This window comes from Pithys albifrons, chromosome 20, assembly GCF_047495875.1.
Source record: "Pithys albifrons albifrons isolate INPA30051 chromosome 20, PitAlb_v1, whole genome shotgun sequence".
Classification (NCBI taxonomy): domain Eukaryota; kingdom Metazoa; phylum Chordata; class Aves; order Passeriformes; family Thamnophilidae; genus Pithys; species Pithys albifrons.
Window position 1 is genome coordinate 3,864,593 of NC_092477.1, and position 20,542 is coordinate 3,885,134.

At 51.2% G+C, this 20,542-nt stretch overlaps 1 protein-coding gene across 2 annotated transcripts; it reads right to left on the reverse strand.

Moving 5' to 3' along the window:
• Positions 1–7,903: 7,903 nt before the first annotated feature.
• LOC139681222 (ectonucleoside triphosphate diphosphohydrolase 2-like) lies at positions 7,904–20,277 on the reverse strand. Of its 2 annotated transcripts, none has more exons than XM_071574478.1 (9): positions 20,007–20,277; positions 17,937–18,000; positions 16,155–16,305; positions 15,241–15,400; positions 14,164–14,391; positions 13,343–13,615; positions 11,947–12,042; positions 10,883–11,017; positions 7,904–9,641 (listed from the first exon to the last, which is right to left on the reverse strand). In XM_071574478.1, exons 1-9 carry the CDS (start codon positions 20,118–20,120, stop codon positions 9,411–9,413), a joined length of 1,452 nt encoding a protein of 483 aa, XP_071430579.1. In that variant the 5' UTR covers positions 20,121–20,277; the 3' UTR covers positions 7,904–9,410. The 2 variants fall into 2 exon arrangements, with proteins under 2 accessions (XP_071430579.1, XP_071430578.1); XM_071574477.1 differs by having other exon boundaries at positions 17,937–18,054.
• Between the last annotated feature and the right edge of the window lie 265 nt (positions 20,278–20,542).

Here is a 20,542-nt window from a genome sequence, read left to right on the forward strand (position 1 = left end):
AGGGAGCTGTGAAGGGAATATGAGGGCTCGGGGGAGTCACAGAATCATAGAATCAGTTGTGTTGGAAGAGACCTCTGAGATCATCAAGTCCAATCTTTGATCCAGCCCCAATTTGATCACCAGATCATGGCACTCAGTGCCACGGCCAAGCTCACCTTAAAAACCTCCAGGGTCGGAGAATCCACCCCCTCTCTGAGAAGCCCATTCCAATGCCTGAGCACTCTCTCTGAAAAGAATTTCTTTCTGCTCTCCAATTTCCCCTGGCAGAGCTTGAGCCCATCGTGCCCCCTTGTCCTATTGCTGAGTGCCTGGGAGAAGAGACCAAGCCCCACCTGGCCAGAACTTCCCTTCAGGCAGTTCCAGACAGTGCTGAGGTCACCTCTGAGCCTCCTCTTCTCCAGGCTGAACACCCCCAGCTCCCTCAGCCTCTCCCCACAGCACTTGTGCTCCAGTCCCTTCTCCAGCCTCGTTGCTCTTCTCACTTGGGTTGGAAGAGACCTCGGAGATCATCAATCCTTGATCCAACCCCACTGTGATCACCAGCCCAGGGCACAGAGTGCCCTGGGCTGGTGATCACAGTGGGGTTGGATCAAGACATGGTGGATTCTCTGTCCCTGGAGGTGTTTCAGAGGACACTCAGTGCCACATCCAGTCCCTTCACCAGCCTCGTTGCTCTTCTCTGGCCCCGCTCCAGCCCCTCAATCTCTTTCCTGACCTGAGGGGCCCAGAACTGAACACAACACTCAAGGTGTGGCCTCCCCAAGGCAGAGTCCAGGGGAAGGGTCACTGCCCTGGGCCTGCTGGCCACGCTAGTTTGGATCCAGGCCAGGATCCCATTGGCCTTCTTGGCCACCTGGGCACACTGTTAGTTCAGTCCTACTGATGTCAGAGCTCAGGGTGCTGTGAGGGCCTGGGGGGCTCTGAGGGGCTCTGAGAGGCTGTTGAGGGATTGGAGGGCTTGGGAGCTGTAAGGACTCAGCGGTGTGTGAGGGGAGTGTGAGGGCTTGGGGGGCTATGAGGGAATGTGAGTGCTCAGGGGACTGTAAGGATTCAGGTCTGTGAGGAGAGTGTGAGGGGTTGGGGAGCTTTGAGGATTCTGATGCTGTGAGGGCTCAGGGGGTCCAGCCTTTGTGAGGGGCCATGAAGGTTCATGGGGCTGTGAGGGCTCGGGATGGGGGGTATGAGGACCAGGGGGCTGTGAGGGCTCGGGATGGGGGGTGTGAGGACCAGGGGGCTGTGAGGGCTCGGAATGGGGGGTGTGAGGACCAGGGGGCTGTGAGGGCTCGGAATGGGGGGTGTGAGGACCAGGGGGCTGTGAGGGCTCGGAATGGGGGGTGTGAGGACCAAGGGGCTGTGAGGGCTCGGGGTGGGGGGTGTGAGGACCAGGGGGCTGTGAAGGCTCAGAGGGCCATAAGGGCTCCTGGGCCAGGCTGACCCTCGCCGTGTCATCTCCGCAGAGGGCCCTGCACTGTGAGGGGAGTGCCCCTGGGTGAGGTGGGTGTTGCTCACTGAGGCTTCCCCTTGGTGACACCTCTGTCCCGAGCTGTGTGCAGGTCCTGCAGGTCTGTCCTGAGGCAGCCGAGCTCCCCTGGCTGGATAAACACCGTCCTCGCCTTTGCTCTGACCCTTATTCCACCGCCCAGCTTTGGGAGCTCGTTCTTGCCCAGACAGTGCGTCCTTTGGTCACAATTTTTATTAAGCATAGTTTGATTATTGTTTCAGCAGAGCCTTTTTATGACTCTATGTATTCATCAGGATGCCAGCTGGGTCTGCAAGTCCCAGCATCTCTGCTTGTTTCACACTGTAACAAACACTTGAAAGAGGCTCCTAATGGAGCTCCCAAGCCTGGGAGTCTCACCCTCCTGGCCTGCTGTGGGGTGGGCTGAGGGGAAGGCAGCAGTGACCCCAATTCTGCTGACACACAGAGCACACCAGGCCAGCTCTGTGTCACTCAGGTGTTCATGTGACACATGGGGATGTTGTGGCTTGTGCACATCCTGGGATCTGTGCCTGGATAACAATATTCCAATCCTGTGCCTGGGTCAGGCGAGGAGATGGCTGGAGAAGAACACCCCCGAGAAGGCTTTGGTTGGAGGTTGAATAGCCTCTGGTAGTTGGCTTAATATAAAGGTTGTGGGGATCCATATCTCTGGCATATAAACAAGATATTCCCACAGAGGTGCTCAAAGGAGTCCAGGAACACTTGGAGCCCCAGAGACTCTGGGAGGAGCCCCAGAACATCAGGATGCTGAGAGGATCCTGGGAAGGACCCGTGTCAGCCTCAGAGGGGCCCAGGGAGACACACACAGCTCATCCTTCACATCTGAATCCAGAACGCAGGAGGTTTATGCAGCTTCCTTTGAGAGAGCTGAGTAATGCCGAGGCATTAGGGTCTGGATTTATCTCACTAATTACAGACACTGATGGAATAGCAAACTCTGGGCTGTGTTCACACTGGAGTGAGTGCAAAGGGGTGGCTCAGCCCACTCCAGCTCTGAGCACCACTGACAACACATTTCTGTGCTCTGTGGAGGTGTTTAATGTGACCAGTTCCAAAAACTGCAGCATCATTTAAGTATCAAAGGCAGCCAGGATGAACCTGGGCAAGGCTTGCTCAGGATTTCATATGAGGCTGCGCTAATCAGTCAAGACAGCTTTTCCTGCAGGATGTGATGCCACCTCTCCAGAGCAGGGCACAAAAGGAATCCTGTGTTCTTTCTGATTAAAGACAGGGAATGTAGAATGACTGTGTGGTGCTCTCCAGGAAATTACATTCAGCATCGATTCTCATCAGGTGTGCTCAGCACAGCGTTCACAGCTATGTGTGCTCAGGAAGCCCTGGAAAAACCTCTCTAAAATGGAGCAGGGAAGCCACTGCAGGGCTTGGAGGAGGTTTCCTGGTACAAGTGTTGCTGTATTAATGCAGATACAGTTGGGGTTTATTTTCAGCCAGGGCCACAAAGCAAAGGCCAGTGCATCAGTGCTGTCCATTGCCTCCCTTTGGTAGCAATGCTGAGCCTTTGTGCTTCCCACAGCCTGTGCTCCAGCCTGCACTGCCTTTCGTGTTTGGGAAGCTGCTCTGTAATGTGTGAGTGAGCATTGGTTGCCACCCCCAGCATTCCCAGGGATGTGTGAGAGTGGAAACACTCTGCTCAGCTAAGGCTGCAATTCCTGTCTCCAGAGCAGCAGCAGGATTGCTCCCAGCAGAGCAGGGGTAGGACCCTATGGGTAGTCAAGCTTTGCTCTGTGGTTGAGCTTCCAGAGGTTTCCCTGGGAGATTCGGCCACCTGAAGACCTGTGGGATAAGGAGGCATTTCCAGTTATTTGTGCAACATTTATTTTTGCTAATTCTAGCCCAGTCAGTGAGTACTTCTGTTCTTAACTACATGTACATCCACAGGAAATGACAATTCTATTTTAAATATTTTTGCATTCATAAAAATTGAAGTAAAATGCCAGTACTTCTGAGCTCTCTGTGAGGAGGAACACAGCCAGCAATCTCCATGGAGAGCTGCTGGAGCTGCTGACCATCTCAGCCCTGTGAGTTCTAACGCTGTGGCACCATGAATTAGTGTGTGCCAGAAGGTGAGCTGGCAAGTGCCACGGCAGGTCTGTGCCAGAACCTCGGCTCACACAAAGCATTCCTCCCGAGGCAAACCTCTGTATGAAATACTGAGCACTGGGCAAATTCTGGCACAAAAGGTTGCACATTCCCTGGCCCTGCCCGAGCAAAATGTTGATGTGGTTTCTAATGGTCACTGGTTTAGTGGAGAGGCTGCAGCTCAACAGAGTGGGGAACTTGGAAAGGAATTGGGAGGGCAGAGAAGGGAACAGCTCGACCAAGGTGGCTCCCACATCATGTTCTCACTGAAGACATCTGTCTTAGCAGGTATTTGATTTCTTTCAAAGCTCTCCTCGAACTGCTACAAGCAATAGGCAAAGGGGTTTCACTTCATTAAGAGGTTTCTGTACTTCCTACCTGTAGGTTTGCTGCATCAATCAATGCTGTAACAAGGGTGCTAGAAAACATCAGGGGCCAGTGTTATGAGGCCAAAGACCCTGAGTATAACCCATAGAAAAACTTGATAATGAAGCTGGAATTTGCATTTCTGTTTTGCTGAACTATATATTAAGGAGTGCTTACTTTTTATTGTAATTGTTTTGTTAGGTTTGTAATTATCTGTATTGTTTTTGGCTTGGAAACAGATTTTACTCTAAATACAACTGGTTTAAGGGGAGTGGGGTGGGACTTTCTTTTAACTTTTGAGTGTTGCCTTGCCCTTTTGCTGAACCAGTGTTCTCTGTGTGTGTATAGAGCTGATCCCTCCCCTCAGCAGCAGCTGTCAGTCTGCTCTTGGTGCTTTAACCAGCAAGACAGAAGGCTGTGTCTGAAACAGCACCTGCTCTGAACTGAGCCTCTCCTGGGCTTGCAGGTAAATCTCAGAACTAATTCTGTTTCTGTAGATAAAGTCATGAAGCCCTGAGTTCAAGGGAGGGACACTGCAGGACGAGTGTGGGTGGGAGCTGCCTCCAGAGCCAAAGGGCTTTTGGTGTTTGGTTATTCCAGGTTTATGGTAACACTGAAGTAAGATGTGGTATGTGCAGATGTTTTCTCATTCTAGTCTTTCTGATTGTTACTTCTAAGGATAAACAATCTTGTTTTCTAGAAATGGTTGCTGCTAAGAGACTGGGATTCCTTGAAGTGAGGGGCTGCTTCCAGAAACTGGTGAGTGAGAGGTGCAGTTGTGGGATTCCAGCTTGAGGGAAATTGGAATGGCTCAGTGGGATCGAGCCACAGCTCCACCCAGGCCTGTCTCTAGTGATCTGCAGCAGTTACCAAAGAACAGGGCAAACAGATCTGGATGTGGCAGGTAGTTCAGGCAATTCTTTAGCCACAAGCAAGTAACTTTCTGTTTAATAGCCCTAATGGGTTATTATGAATTTATCTAATCACCATTTGCAGCCATGTAAACTTTTGGCATAAACAACCTCCTGTCCTGAGAGTCCCAGGGTTGAACCACGAGCTGTGTGGAAGGAGAGCCCATTCCATTTGATTTGATGATTTCCACTGATCTCTGCCATTCAGAAGGCTGTGAGCCTTATCCCTTCAGAGCTTGCACTCAAGGGGTGTTTAACATTGCCAGTGATACTGTGAGGGAAGGTAATTTTCCATTTGTATCTCCCTGATGTTCAAAACCTGTGAACCTGAGTGCTGTTCCCATGAAGGCTGACAGCTGCTGTACACTGTCCAGTGATAAGCCCCATAGCTCTTGCCTTCTTTCATTTGGAAAATCTGTTTCTCCTGAGAATTTCCACCAAGCAGTGGTGACTAACTCGATCATGAGGTGCACATATGGTGACACCCCTGCTGTGGACAAAAATAAGCTTTCCTTCACACAAAAGTTGATTTTCTCGTTCCTCTGTCTCTCTCAAGCCTCCTCTTCATTCCCAGGGCAGTCCTCTTCCTGGTAGGGATCATTTTTTCTCCCTCTTGTTTCCAAAAGAGCCTTTATACTCTGTGCTAGTGCCTGTCTCCCTGCATAGGGGGCTTCTTCTGACACCATGGCTTCTTAAATCACTGGTTAGAGCTGCTTTCCCATCCCACACACTGAGAGAGCTTCCCACTGCAGTGTCTTTCCTCTGCATCCACATCAGGAGACTCCTTGACAGTTCTCTGAGAAGTCTGCTCGCTAATTGGTGTGATTTGTGGTGGGAGCAGCTACTGGCTGTGTTGGAGATTTCCTAAGGCTGCCCTGCCAGCCTCCCTCTCCTGACTGATCCCTGGCATTGCACACACTCCGGGAGCAGCAGTTCCTGGTCTGTGTTTATCTGCCTTGAGCAGGGATGTGGCAGCAGCTGAGAGCAGGAAGGCTGTGAGGATCTCACCTGGAGGGCAGGGTGGGAACCTGGTCCCCCCTGTATGAGTGCACAGTGCTGTCTGCTCTTACAGGTCATCACAACACTGTCAGCTGCCTGGCTTTGGTGGCATTGTGAGAGGACTTTTATATTAAGAAAGCTGTGGCAAAAATTGCAGGTTTGCTGATCCCAGTATTCCTCTGGGCTTGTTCTTCCTCAGTGTGTTCAGAATTAGCTCTTGAAGTAGGAGTGACAGTCCATGAGGTAGGATATAAACATCATATGGCTTCCTACTTCTCTGGGAAGATACTCAGATATGTGATCATCAGCATGGTATAAGAACACCAGGAAAATATACTGATACTAAATCCAGCCATCCTAAAAGGCATTCCTCTCATCTTCTGCTGGATTTACCCCACCACTGGTTGTGGATTTCAAGGACTGAGCCTGGGTCTTTCCTGGAAAAAAGAAATAAGTCATGTGGGGATGAACTTGGGGCTGCAGAGTGGGACTGCAGGCAACAAACTTATTTCTCTCAGTTTTTGTGGGAATTCATTGGTACAACCCAGGTGGGATGTACTGGTTGAGAATCCATGGCTGCTTTGGAATGGTATAAACTGGAAGAATGACAGGAGCAAATATACTCCCACAAACATGCCTAGTTGATATTTAGACCCCAATAGCCAGGGGCAGATCAGCCAACCTGTTGTGTGTCTGGATCTACAATAGAGAAAGTGTCAATTTTTGTATGTAATACTTCTAATTTCCTTCTTACTGACACTTGCAGACAGCAGCAGAACTGCAGTTGCACATGAGCAGAGATTATCTGCCAGAAGATCTCTCCCACAGTTCAGCCTGAGTGAGAAGCAAGGCACCTGTGTATAAACATAAGGAATTTATGGACAGTTAAAAAATCCTCATTATTTATCATTTCCACAATTGAATTGCAGCCAAAGGACTGCAAGCATCTTTGTTTCAAAGTGAGAGAGTTCATCTAGAATCTCCTTTTAAGTAGATTTCTGCTGTCCAGGTAATCTGGGAATTAATTCTGCAAATTCACATGAAGGAGCTGCTCTGTAGAGAGCTGGGAGAAAGGAGTATGTTCCTTTCATTAGTTTCTATTCTTCTCATAGGTTCCCCATTTTGTTATTTTTTGCCTTTGTGTTACTAAAAATGCACTTCAGTTTCAAAATCCCTGTCTATTTTATCACCTAGTAAATAGCTCTATGAATGTTTTTATCTGGCAGGAAAAGCATCAAGAGGCTGTGGGTTGTTTTCTCATGGCAGGGGGTGGTTCAGGGTCAGGGGTTTCACAGGCACAGCTCTGTGGCACATGCAAGGCAGAAGTGCAGTGTCAGGAGGCCGTGCTGAGCTCCTTGTCTAATTGCTCACTTATTACCTGCATGGAAGTCCCAAAGTTTCTAAATAGGAGTTGGGAAAGTTCCAGCCAATGTCCTTTTCTCTTGGACCTGGTGATTTATTCAAAATCAAGAAGGTGCAGTGACTGAGGGAGCAGCCCCTGAGCTCCTGGGACTCCTGGCATCTCACTGGCTTGTTTCCATGTCTGACAGTGGTAGGATTCTTCCTGGGCAGGGTCCAAATCTCAGCCAGGAATCCCAGAGCTCACCTCTGTGCTGACAGGTCACAGAGCTCTGTTTAATGGTTGCATTTCCAGGTGTGGGATGAATGAAGTCTCAGGAATTTCCCTGATATCGCTGACTTCATGATAACCTCCTTTCTTTTTTTTTTCCTATGTAGACCTGCCTTGATCCCTCCTACATTCTTCAGAAGGTTTGAGCAAAGAACACATCAAAAGGTAGAGGCATGTCTCCCACCAACTCAATACCAGCAGCCAGGCTATCTGAAGTTATTTTCTTTCACTGGAAAGAAAGTGCCTTCAGGTGTTCTCATTGTACCCCCAAAGTACACAACAAACCAGCTCTTGAGTAAACAGGCAAAATCAGCAGCCCCCATCCTGCTCACTGAAACACTCTGTGTTCACAACAACCCCCCTGCTTTGATCCCTTGCCAAGAATAACACAGGCAGTCTATGAAAACATCTTTAATAACATGATATAATTAAAAATATCTAACGTGCAACTCAAAGAAATGAATATGAAGCTTGTTTGAGTCTGTTTCCACACCCCTCCAAACTTGACTGACAGGTTCCAACCTTTGTTAATTGGCCTGAATATTTATGGATGCCCCAATATTGTGTGTGTGTGTGTGTCCTATATATCAGCTGGGAGCAGAAGTGGCAAATAATCAGATTTGAAAGGATTTAGGTGGCAGCTTTAAAAATCCTGCAAGGCACATCACTGCATCTGTGAGCATTTACATTTCTGTTTCAAGTGCTCTGAAATGCATTGGAGACACTTGTCCCTGAGGCTTGTAACAGCCTGTGTGTTTTGAGTCTCTGGAGCAACTGAGAAGTGAACTCTAAATGCCTTAGTCAAAGGACAGTGTTTGTCTGAATCAATCCCTTTTCTTCACAGTAACACAGAGAGTTTGTACAGCACCTCATCTTTGAGACAAGCAGAGCAGAGCAGAAGAGCTGGAATGACTGCCAAGTCCCAGGGGAATCCTGACTATTGGATTATACAGCAACTCTGGTCATGGTCTAATATGAAAGTCAGGGGACTGACAATTAGGAAAGCTTCTGTTCCTGGGTCTGCTCTGGTCTGAAGGACAGTGAGGCACTTCCAGAGTCAGCAAGACAAGCAGGTCAGTGCAAATGAACAAAAAGGTGGACCTTAGCCCAGCATGAGCCCAGTTTTAGCAGAGGTGAAATTAAATGTGTTAATTGAAGTCCTGGGTAAGGAGTTTAAATGGGCAATTTTAACCCTGAGTTGCCATGACTCAGCTGAGAGACAAAAGCTCAGCTGTGTGTCTGTGCCCTTTGTTTTTCCTTTGATGCTTTGCACATTTTGTAGAGACCAAGGTTAAAAAGCATTGGCTTGGAATGAATCCACTGGAAGGGGCACATGGATACTGTCACTGAAATGGAAGCACAGGCAGGTCAGCAGTGGCAGGCAGGAAACACCTGCATTTTCTCTAGAACATGGAACTAAGTTGACTCATATTCTGACTATATTTTAATGCTCTTCCAGTCTTCACTGGTGGCAATACCACAGGTATCATCTCTTGAGTGGGCACAGAAGAAGACAAAATTTTTCTTTGTCAGACACCACCTCTCCTGATTTGACAGGATTATTCAATAATACCTTCCCAACAGCTCAGGGCCTGCCTGCTCAGAGGCATCATCTTTTGTTTGACTTGAGTAATCCCAGGTACAGCCCAAGGAAGAGCCATGCAGGCTGCTCCTGTTTGGAGAATGAATAGCTTGCTATCCACTGGGAATCAGGTGTCCTGTGGAGCAGGATCCATTGTCTCAAAGTACAGTAGTGCAAGTACCAGCAAGTTGAAATAAAGCACCGAGGCTCTGGGAGTCCTGAAGGAAAGTCACTTGTATCCTCCAGTGACTGACACCTCTGTGGTTTCTGTCTGGACCCTCTGAACTGTGTTCTGGCAAGAGTCTGGGGTCCCAGAAAGTGTCAGTTGTCATCAAAGACGCTGCTGTTCCTGTTACTGAGGGTGTTCTCCTTGACCATCACGCGGTACGAGATGCGCATGAACGAGCCGGTGAGCAGCACCACGAAGAGGATCAGGAGCAAGGACCAAACTCCTGGTTCAATCCCCTTGAGGACACTTGGGCTGTCCTGGGGGATGGCGTTGGTCAGGCTCAGCAGGTACCCAAGAGTCCAGCCAGATGATCTATGGCCCATCTAGTGAAATAAAAAGGAGGAGATGTCAAGAAAAGGAGACACTCTCAGCCCCAGCTGTATTTATGTGCATGGGCCCAAGGCCTCCTATGCTTTATGTGAGACTGATCCAGAGTTTGGGCTTGGAATGCCTGTTCTCAATGCCCTGACTGCATCAATAGGCCTTAATAGCCCCAACCAGTCTCTCCTGGCACTTCCACCCACACCTCTGCCCATGGGCACAGGAGCTCCATTCAAGCTCTGGCCTGGGCAGCCACCTTGTTCCCCAGCTGTGCTGCAGGTGTGTGCTGTTCCTGCTCCCTGACTGCTTTTCCCAGGTGAATCTTCAGTCTGCATTGTGAGCAGTTCTCTCTCAGACCTTTGTTGCAGGTTGCTTGTCTCTGGTTTTCCAGGCTGTGCTCCCTGGGGCCCCTGGACCTGCCTCTTCACCTTCCCTTTCTCTGAGGGTTGACTGAACTGCTGTCCTGCTGCAGCCCTGCTTGGTGGGACCATGGCTGTGTGAGGGGTTGTGAAGAGGTCTGGGAAAAGGATTTCCCTTCTTTTGTGAAGGGGAACACCTGAATCAAATCCTCTCTGCCTTAGGGGCTCCTAGATCCTGAAGCAATTTCAGACCTTATTAGATATCAGGTTAGATTATTAGATATTAAGAAGAAATTCTTCCCTGTCAGGGTGGGCAGGCCCTGGCACAGGTTTTCCAGAGAAGCTGTGGCTGCCCCATCCCTGGGAGTGTCCAAGGCCAGGTTGGACAGGGCTTGGAGCAACCTGGGCTGGTGGAAGGTGTCCCTGTCCATGGCAGGAGGTGGAACAAGATGATTTTTATGGTCCTTTCCAATCCCAGCCAGTCTGGAATTCTGTGGTTATAAGGCATTTATCAACCCTCTTTAGTATAAAGGTGGTTGCAAAGAGGTAGGGCAGTATCTTTTGGCTCAGAAAAAGCTATCAGCAGTTTGTCCTTAGCAATAAAGGGGAGGACAAGCCACATCACCTTCCTTGTCAGGCACAGACTCCTAAAAATGGTGTTGCTCCAGAGAAGGTTTTGACCCATCTGTTTTCCAGTGGGGACAAGTGTAACCTCTAGCTCTCTGACACTGGTTTTCTTGTTTATCACAATTGTGAACCCACTTTGCAAACCCATCCTGCTGGAGAAGCCCAGCTGGTTTGGCTTTGTGAGTGTGGGGACAGGCTGGTTGTACTGGAACCAGCCCTCCCTGGTAACTGGAACTGCCATGCTGTAGGTGACTGACCTTCTTCTGGAATGCAGTCCAAGCAGACCGGTCCGTGTCGAGCGTGTGTCCCTTTGTACTGAGGTGGAAGATGAAGGCAGACACAGCACAGTACTCAGCAAGTGTATCCAGGCTTGCTTGGGACTCCCTAACCAGCTGGTGCCATTTCCAGAAAGACGGGGGGAAAAAATGAAAGAAATATTCAGTAGGTGAATTTCAGGCCTTCTATAACATCTCCTTTCCTGCTCTGGGACTGACTGTGGGACTGGTTTGTGTCCTGTGCAGACTAAAACCACATTTCCAGCACCCACTGGGCTGTGGTTTGAAAACCAGTGGCATCTCTTAGTGGCCTTTGTTCCTGTCTTGTTAAGCCAGGCAGATCCAAGAGCAGCAGGACTGGCAGCCAGGTCTCCTGCCAGCCTTGCTGGTGGATTGCTCTGTATGATTCCCTGCTCTTTAATTAGACTGAGCTAATGCTGCAGCCATTCTCTCAACAGGAACATTGGGATCTTTCTCCTCCAAAGAGAACAGAATGCTTTAGGGAAGTGCTTATGGGCTTTGCTGCCTTGTTAGCAAACCCTGTAGGAATTGTCTCATTTGAAATTACTGTGGATGTTCTGTCAGTGTAAGTGCAAATGGGGGTGACCTCAGAACCACCAGCTGAGGGAAAGAACTGACAAATTCCCCCTGGCTTGTTCTCTCTGGGCCCAGGTGAAATGGGCACATCCTTGGAGTGTGAGTGAGAGGATAACATGAAGACCAAGGAGTGAGTAGACAGCCTTCCTATTTACTCCTTAAAATACAGAAAAAGGTATTTATGGCTTTTAATTAAGTCCAGGTGTTACCACCAGCAGCTGGGATTTGAGAGGAAGGAAAATAAGTGGAGCTTGTTTCCTCAAAGTAAAACAAAATCCCTTAAAAAAACCCACCCCAAAAGACCCAAAACCCACAAAAATCAGGCAAATCCAAGTTTTTCCCTGAGGGAGCCTGTAAGTTACAGCTCTAAGTCTGATCCCTGGGGGCTTTTACAACAGGCTGTTTCTTGCTTCCCACTCTCCCTACACACTAAGTTATTCCACAGTTACCTCTTTGGTGGACATCCCACACAGCCTCTGGACAGCCTGGCCCAAGTCAGGAGTGGGTACAGCTTCTCTCATGAAGTCCATGGCCTCAGAAATCACCTACAGCAGCAGCAGAAACAACCATCAGGTGGGCCTGTGCTCTGTGTCCTTGCACTGCATTCTGTGCCTGCAGGAGGGGAGGGGCTGTGTCCAGTGCCAGGGTGCCCTGTGTGGGCTGTGTTGGTGGTGCCAGTGCCTTGGGTGGGTGCAAGGAAGGTGAGAGCTGTTACTGTCTGGAGTTGGAAGCAGGTCTGTTCCCACTGTGCATGCACAGCCCTCCTGGCCATGTCTGGATAACCACACTAGTCACAGAATCATAAAATCATTGAGATTGGAGAAAATGTGTATAATCAAGTCCAACCATTCCCCCAGCACTGCCAAGGCCATCACTAACCCATGTCCCCAAGTGCCACATCTTTTAAATCTCTCCAGGGATGGTGACCACCACTGCCCTGGGTAGCTGTGCCAGTGCCTGACCAACCTTTAGGTGAAGAAATGTTTCCTAATCTCTAACCTAAATCTCCCCTGGCACAGCTTGAGGCTGTTTCCCCTTGTCCTGTCCCTGTTCCCTGAAGCAGAGCTCGACCCACCACTGGCTTCCCCCTCCTGTCAGGGAGTTGCAGAGGGTGAGAAGGTCCCCCCTGAGACTCCTTTTCTCCAGGCTGAGCCCCACCCCCAGCTCCCTCAGCTGCTCCTGCTGCTCCAGACCCTTCCCCAGCTCTGTTCCCTTCCCTGGACATGCTGCAGCTTCTCAGTATCTGTCTTGTAGTGAGGGGCTCAAAACTGAACCCAGGATTCAAGGTGTGACCTCACCAGATCCTTGTGCTCCTCAGCACCATGTCCATGGGACACTCAGGAGCAGAGAGCTGGGGGAAGTTCTGTAACTGCCCTCTCTGAAATGCACTTGGTTTGTCCTAGGATCTTGAGCTGCTCCTGGCTTAACAATCCAATGGCTCTGGACACTAGATCCAGGTTCTCAGATGGAAACATGCCTGTGGTGGAACATGCCCAGATGTTTGCTGAGGGAGCAGCAGAGGATCTTCAGCTTTACCACAGCCTTGGTGTGGGCAGACCTGCTTAGCACACAACTCCTGGCTGTCCCACCCCTGCTGGCTCTGTGGAGCCCCAGAGTTGGTCTCAGACAGACATGGATGAAGAAAGCTCCAGGATGAAGAAAGCTCCACCAGGGTCACCGGTGGGAAGCCAGTGGTCCATGTTGAACAGCTGTGTGGCAGTGAGGGGGGAGAGGGCAGGAGTGTCATGGTGTGGCTGTTCCCACTGCATTTATTAACAGACAAACTGGTTCCGTTTCATGGGTTCTCTGTACCATTTGCCTACTCCAGTGAAAATGAGAACTCACCAGAACCCTGGTCTGGACGGGCTTGGGAACATTGCTGAGGGAGTGCTGGTAGAAGCTGCAGGAAGAGGAGGAGTTGAGCAGGCTTTGCACAAGTCTCATGCAGGCAGTGGGATTGCTGGAGCCTGTGATGTTGAAGACCTCCTTGGGGCCAGGGGTGTCCCATGTGTCACCACTGACAGCACAAGGCCCAGCATGCACTGACTGCCACTGCACTGCCCGGGAGTAGGAGAGGGGCCAGCAGGGATGAGACACAGTTTTAGCACTTCTCTGCTCCTGGAGGCAGAATAGAACAAGCACAGAGGCAGTTTGTATCAGCTCCTGTCTCCCTCCCACCATTCACTAAATAAAATAAAGTTTGGAAGAACCAAAACACCTGCATGTTTTCCGAATGAAATATTGCCCTGTTAAAGATGCTTCAGGGTTCAAGTCAGCAAAGGTCCCAGTTGGTTCCTGGGTGCTCCCATCCTAGGATGGAGGAGCAGTTCACAGGAGCCAAGGGAAGCCTTGGCCTCTTGTCACCCTGATAAGGATGTTGGCACCTCTGGAGAGCAATTCTGTGCTTGTGTGTATTAAGTAGGAGCCAATAGAGCCTGCAAGTGGGAAACTCTTGAATGGATGCCTGTGTGTCTGCTTGGAGGGCATTGATTTGGGCACAGACAGGATGTTTTGCAAAGGCACTGGGCTCATTTCAGATATATGCAAATGCCCTCTATTAATGACAGTGATTGACATTTAGCCCATCAGAAGCTACACCTTGTGCAGCTGTCATTGAGTGATGTGGCATCCAGGAGCTCTGCCCATGTCCTTTGGCAGACACTCACCTGGATGAGCATGGAGAGCAGCCTCCTGTGGAGCTGGTCGGTGCCATGGCAGGGGCACTGCCGAGTGTGCACGTTGTGCATCTGCCCATACAGCTGCAGCCTCACTCCCTCTTTTGGTGCCTGGTTCTCTTCTTCCAGCTGGGAAGTGAGCTGTGTTGAGGTTTCTCCCACAGACAGGACTCCTGCCATTCCCTTCCCAGAGGGGACCAACTGTCCTTGCCAGTCGTACTGACCCAAAAAAGAACCAGAGAGGTCAATCCTTGAGACTTCTCCATCTGGGTGAGGTGCAAACCTCAGTGCACAGAGAGAGAAAGCAGCTTGGTGGTGCAGCACAGCCCAAGCCTTTTTTTGCCCACAGGACATAAGGATGCTGAACTGGTGGCTTTGGAGAGAACAGAGGAGCCAATGTACAAGCACTGCCACCTGCACAGAGACCTTCCCACAGCCCCTGGGGGCAAAGAGGGCTCACCAGCCTGGATGGCTGCTCAAGGCAGTGGGCTTGGCAGGGAGAAGCAGGAGAGAGAGGGGAGTGGGGTGGGGAATGGCAGGGAATAATTGGGCTTCAAGTGGTGCCTTGATGCCAAAGTGATCCTTCTACCAGAAGAACCCTGTGGTTTCATCTCCTGCAGTCATCTATGTCAGCATCCTGGCCCAGACAGCCTCACGTTAGAGCAGGATGTGTTCAGGAGAGGCTGTAGGAGAGGTTTGGTCCTTCAACTGAGTTATAACCACAGAATCCTAGAATAGTTTGGGTTGGAAGGGACCTTAAAGCCCACCCAGTGCCACCCCTGCCATGGGCAGGGACACCTCCCACCAGCCCAGGTTGCTTCAAGTCCTGTCCAGCCTGGCCTTGGACACTGCCAGGGATGGGGCAGCCACAGCTTCTCTGCCCAGCCTGTGCCAGGGCCTGCCCACCCACCTCAGAGGATGTTCCCCAGCCAGCTGGCACTGACACTAACCTGCCTCTTCTGAAAGGCAGTGGAATTTGTGCTTAAGCATTGTTTAAATGACAAGGTTTTACTGATACCTCCATGTCTCTGTAGGAGTTGCTCAGCCCCAGGGAGAATTGTCCTTTACCTTGAAGAAGTTCTCCAGGACATAGTTCACAGCAACCCAAGTGAATGCTTCCTCCTCTGGGCTGGACAGGATTTGTGCCCCCTGAAAGTTGAAGGGGGATGACTTCAGGGCCACAGTCAGGGCTGCAAGGAGACCATCAGAGAGGATGGGATGGGTGAGGCTAAAAAGAAGACAAAAAGTGGGCACATTTGTTGTTGCAGGACCCTGCCCAGGAGCAGCCTGCAGTGGGGACACACTGCAGGGCTTCTGCTGTGCACCCCACTCTGGGGAGATGCACAAAGACACAGTGACCATCCCACTCCTGCTGCTGCTTCCCTCTCCCCTCACGTGGCACTGGGGGCAAGAACAGCACAGGGATGATGGGAGCAGTGGTGTCAACATTCAAGAATTTAGGACTTTAGTACCCTCTGCCACTGAGGAAATCCTCTGGCCTCACCTTACTGACCTGGTCCCCTCCAGACCTTACTTCTCCCCAGTGTTTAAAAGGAGATAAAGGTCCCAGTAATGAGGTGACTGAGAACAGGCTCTGTAAAAGTGGGGATGGTAAGATGGATCTTCCTGCTGCCATTCCCAATTTTTTGACAAGAAGCACCACTGCAAGCCCATGTGCTGTCACATAAACTGAAAAACACTTGAGCTTCCAGCATGACAGGTGTTTTCCCAAGCACTAATTGTGAAACTAATTGTGAGGGAAACATGACCCAGACTGGCAGCAGGGGCAGGACTGTGATCCTCATGGCTGCTGGAGGGGACAGGATGGAGCCACAAGCCATGCCATACTCCTCTCGAGGGCATCTGGGCCTGGAGAAGGTTTACCTGCCCAGCAGATAAGGCATGGAACACACAGGGTGAAGTGCATGCACAGAATGATTCGTGTGCTGCCCTCTGGGTGTGGGTTTGCAACATTCACTCACTTCAGCTGCCTCATGCTGGCGGTGGCTCCCAAGAAGAGAGGGGTTTGGCTGTGCTGCTCTGCTGGGATCTCGTTCTGGGCCCAGTTCAAACATGGCTCCAAGCTCTTCCCTGCCTTCTGAGGAGAGTCTGAGTAGCTGGAGACTCCCAGACCTGAGAATCAGGGGAAGGAATGAAATTTTAAGGAAAGTTATGGGAGAACTGTGAGAAATGTCATCCCAGAGATCACTGGCCTAGGGCATGGTTGAAGACAGGACCTGTCACAGGCAGAATGAAGAAGCTCCTCCAGGTATCCATCTTGCTAAAAAATGGTACTGGGAGCCAGAAACATGTCCATATAAATCCTAAATCACCCTAAGAGAACCCCAGTACTGCTGCTAAGACATCCAGCGTACCAGCCACATGACTGCTGCAGCAGATGAGGCTGTCTCAGCCCACAGAGGAGGAAATGTGGCTTTAGCTGCTATAAAAATAAGCAAAAGGACACATTGTCATGGAGATAGCTGAGGCTGGTGTGTCACCTCTCTTCTCCTGCCACTTCCCCTTGTGTTGGCAGAGGTGGCTCCTGAGCAAGCCCCTGCCTGCAAGACACCCCTGCTCTAGAGGAAGCTGGTGCTGTGCAGAGCAAAGCTGTGTGCCAGCCTTGACTCATCTTTCCAGCAAGTCAATGGGGTCTTAAATGCTGAGTTTGAACTACCACCCTGGTGACGAAGAGCTTTACTTCCCCACTCTCATCCTCCTGGCTGTGACTCCTCACCCTGTGCTTTGCTCTCCTGGGCCCTGGTAGGGCTGAGCTGCTGCTTTCCTACAGCTCAAGGCTTCTGACTGCTCTGCCATGTAGACAGGACCCCTCACTCCTGGGCAAGAGACCTGCCTGGGCCTCTTGTTGCTGCTGCTGAGGACAAACTGCCTCACAGAGCTCCAGCTGCTGCCTTTAGCCCAGCCAGTGACCAAGGCAGCAGTCACGGGACACACAAGGGTTCAGGGAGCCCTTACGGCACCTTCTGTGTGTGGTTTGTGTCGCTCACAGGCTGCAAGAACACAAAGCCTCTTCCCAGCCTGCTGGCAGCTGCCCTCCCACAGCACTGCTGAGGGTTCAGTCCTGCCCAGCATCCCGCTACAATCAGCTTTTAACATCAAAGCAAGATTGAGAGATAGGGAAGGAAAACCCCAAGCAGTAATGCAAGCAACCCTTTCAGCTGGCACTGGCAGGGTCAAACTGCTCCAAACTCATGAGGAAAACCCCAATATTCTCTGAAATGTGGCACCTAAAGGCAAGCTGAACTCCTGCTTGAGCTATCAAACCCTATGCAGGGGGTTGGAGTCTTTGCACCTCTGTTGTCCTGGAGCTCCAGCACTTACTGCCCAGGGCACATTCAGGAGGAGGCAGAAGGTACCAGGAGCCACCTGCAGCCAGACCTGTCTCCACTGCTGTTCACTGCCTTGCCTGGGTGAGACAACCTTGGCTCTGTCACTGATCCACGTGGACACCAGGATGAGTCCCATCCTCCCTCTGTGCTTCCCTGCCTGCACCAGCCCCCAAATCCTGTCACTGCTAGTGCCAAGTGCCTGATGCCCAGCTGTGTGTGGCTAAATCTGCCCAGTCTAGAACAGCCACACTGAAAATAAGCTTGAGCCTCACTACCACCAACCACTATTTCAGTGCCCAGGTGGGTGATGCAGGAGCCAAGGGACTTGTGGCCCTGGTCCATGCACAGGTCTTTGGGTTTCCATCCATCCCATGCCAGTCCCACAGATCACCAAGCAGGAATTGGGCCCCTTACCTTGCACAGGACAGGAACTGAATCCACTGATCACCCCGGTCTTGTTCACCTTGGTGGTTGTCCACTGGTAGAGGAAGAGGATGGTGCTGGATGGGCCAGCATCCAGAACGATGCCATACTGCAAAACCCCCAAAACAGTCTGCATAAACACCACTGAATGCTGCTCTGTTATTGTGGGGCTGCTCAGCCTTGTGTGGGGACTCTGGGTGACCCCTGGGCCTGCTCTGCAGAACTGGAGTTGGCTTTTTACATTCAAAGAGAGGATGAAGCCAGGAGATGATGAGGATTTGCAGGGAACCATCTGCATTTCTGAATATACATGAGGAACAGCAGGAGTGGAGAAACGCCCAGAAATACACCAGGCCTCAGTGGCATGCTCTGGAGCTGTTCCTGAAACCAGGCACAGGGCTTCCACCTGGGCTCAGCCACCTGGAGCTCAGGAAAAACAGGTCCTAACACAGTGGGAGATGGCACTGCACAGGTTCTCCACTGGATTCTGGGACTCAAACTGCTGCTGATTGGTTTGCTAAGGCTTTTGTGCAGGAATTGGAGGGCTGTGGCTTGCTTCTCCTGAGGAACCTGAGACTCCCCTGTCTTTGATGTCCCAGTGCAGAGATGGTGTGGCAGGGGCTGGGTTTGCTCCAGTGTGTGCAGAGCTGTGGGAGCTGCAGCGCAGTGGGACCAACCAGCACATGCACTGTGCAATGTGGCAGCCCCACAGAGACAAGAGCAGAAGGAGCAGCAGCAGTGAACATGAGCTCTCTCTCACCCCCCTGTCCTCTGACAGCTCTGCTATGGGGCTGAGGGATCTCTGGGTATTTGCACCCCAGTGTCTGGGCTGTTTGCTGCTGACTGAGCCCTGCTGAGCTGCACCAGTACACAAGGGTGAGGAACTGGAGGCCACTGGAGCACCCTGCAAGCAGGGTCCCCACATTCCAAACAGCCCCAGAGCTAGCCCAGGGTCTCCTCCTCTCTCCCCTACCACATGACCCCAATCTGGGACATCTCCTACACAGATGGGAAGGAAACTCCTGAGCTACCTGGTAGTGCTGGTCTAAGCTGCATTTTGCACGCAAATCCTTGTAGCTGTGACTGAGTGGGAGGAGAAACCTCCTGAAAGGTTGATGTTAACAGCACCAGAAGGGTTGCAGCAGGAGGCAGAGCTGCCTGCTGCTCTCCTGGGAGCTCTGGCTGCACCAGACACCCAGGCAGGGGCTGGTGGGGCTGGGCTGGAGTAGGAATGCGGAATGAGGACAGAGCTCCCTGCCCTCCCACAGGAGTGGCAGCTCGCAGGGCTCGCAGGGACAGGTTGGCTGCCGCAGGAGGGGAAGGAACAAACAGTATTGGTGGAGAAACCTGGATTTTGTTTCCTCCTTCACGTAATCAGAGGCTGCTGCTGGGAGTGCCAGGGAGAAGGGGAGGGGTCACCACACCTCTGCCCAGCTCAACACCAGGGAAGGACAGAACACGGAGCAATAAGGGGGTTTTTAGTCCAATTCTGTTTCTGAGAGGAGCAAGGAGGAGGGGAACTATCTCTAAACACGCAGGATAACCTACTTGTGTTGGGTTAAACCACAGTGTACCCCTGAGGCTCAGCAAGGGGTAGAATGGATGGGCATTGACCCCCCTAGACCTGACCCTGCTGTGTAGAGCAGGTCAGTCCTTCAATTAAAGTCAAGATAGGACCAAAGAGGAGAAGGCATGAAAGACAATTTGTTTTTAAAGACAGAAGTAGCAGCTCAGAGCCAAATTCCTACTGACTTTCAAAGGGACCTAGCTCTTCCCCTCCACTGCCAGTCCCTTGTTCCTGCCATGGGCTGCCTGCCCTCAGCCTGCCACGAGCATCTCTGCTGATCCATGGACCATATCCAGCCTGTATTCCCAGACCAACCAAAGGAGTTGCCTCGGTTTTGGTTTGAAAAGCTACAGCAAGATGAAGGATGCCAACCTGCCCTGCCAGTCTTGTTCTAGTCCCCTCCTCAGTTTTTAAGTACTCAGTAAGAAAATGAATGTCAAAAGCAACAAAGCAGCCCAGTTTAGCTGCCCATCTGGCCCCTTGGGAGCCCTTACCTTGGTCCTGAGAGGGGCCACGGGCACATCTTTGGTGGAGACACAGAGCAGAACGATGCCCGTCAGTCCCGCCACGATCACCAGCCAGGGGGGAAGGAGCTCACGCCAAGACATGAAGCGCTTTCTCCTTCCACAAGGAGCCAAAAGAGGAAGCAGTGGGGCAGCAAACTGACACCAGCTGCTTTAACAACCTTTAAAAAGAGGAGAAAGGCGGGGCCGGGGCCAGGCTGTGACTCCAGCCCAGCCCCGAAGCCACAGGGACCACAGGGACGCGTGGGCCAAGCTGTGATGTGTCAGGCAGCCTTCCCTCCCATCACTGCTCTCCATAAATAACAGCAGGGCTCCGTGCCCAGCCCAGTTCTCCCTTCCATCACTCCAGAAATAACAGGAGGGCTCTGTGCCCATCCCACTGTGAGCTTTGCAACCTCGAAACTGCCCCAGGGCAACGGGGTTGAGGTAAACAGAAATGTGGGGTTAACTCAGCTGGGTAGGAAGTACAAAGCAGGCAAAACTCATCCCTTTGGTATTCCATGTCT

Bases quoted from the DNA above. Each gene is read 5' to 3' on its own strand.
- LOC139681222 (XM_071574477.1), bottom strand. From the start codon at position 20,120: ATGTCTTGGCGTGAGCTCCTTCCCCCCTGGCTGGTGATCGTGGCGGGA. The intron at 16,306-17,936 runs GTAAGGGGCCCA...CCTGATTCTCAG, and splicing joins CAGTTCCTGTCCTGTGCAAG to GTCTGGGAGTCTCCAGCTAC. The intron at 12,043-13,342 runs GTGAGTTCTCAT...CTGCTGCTGTAG, and splicing joins CCGTCCAGACCAGGGTTCTG to GTGATTTCTGAGGCCATGGA.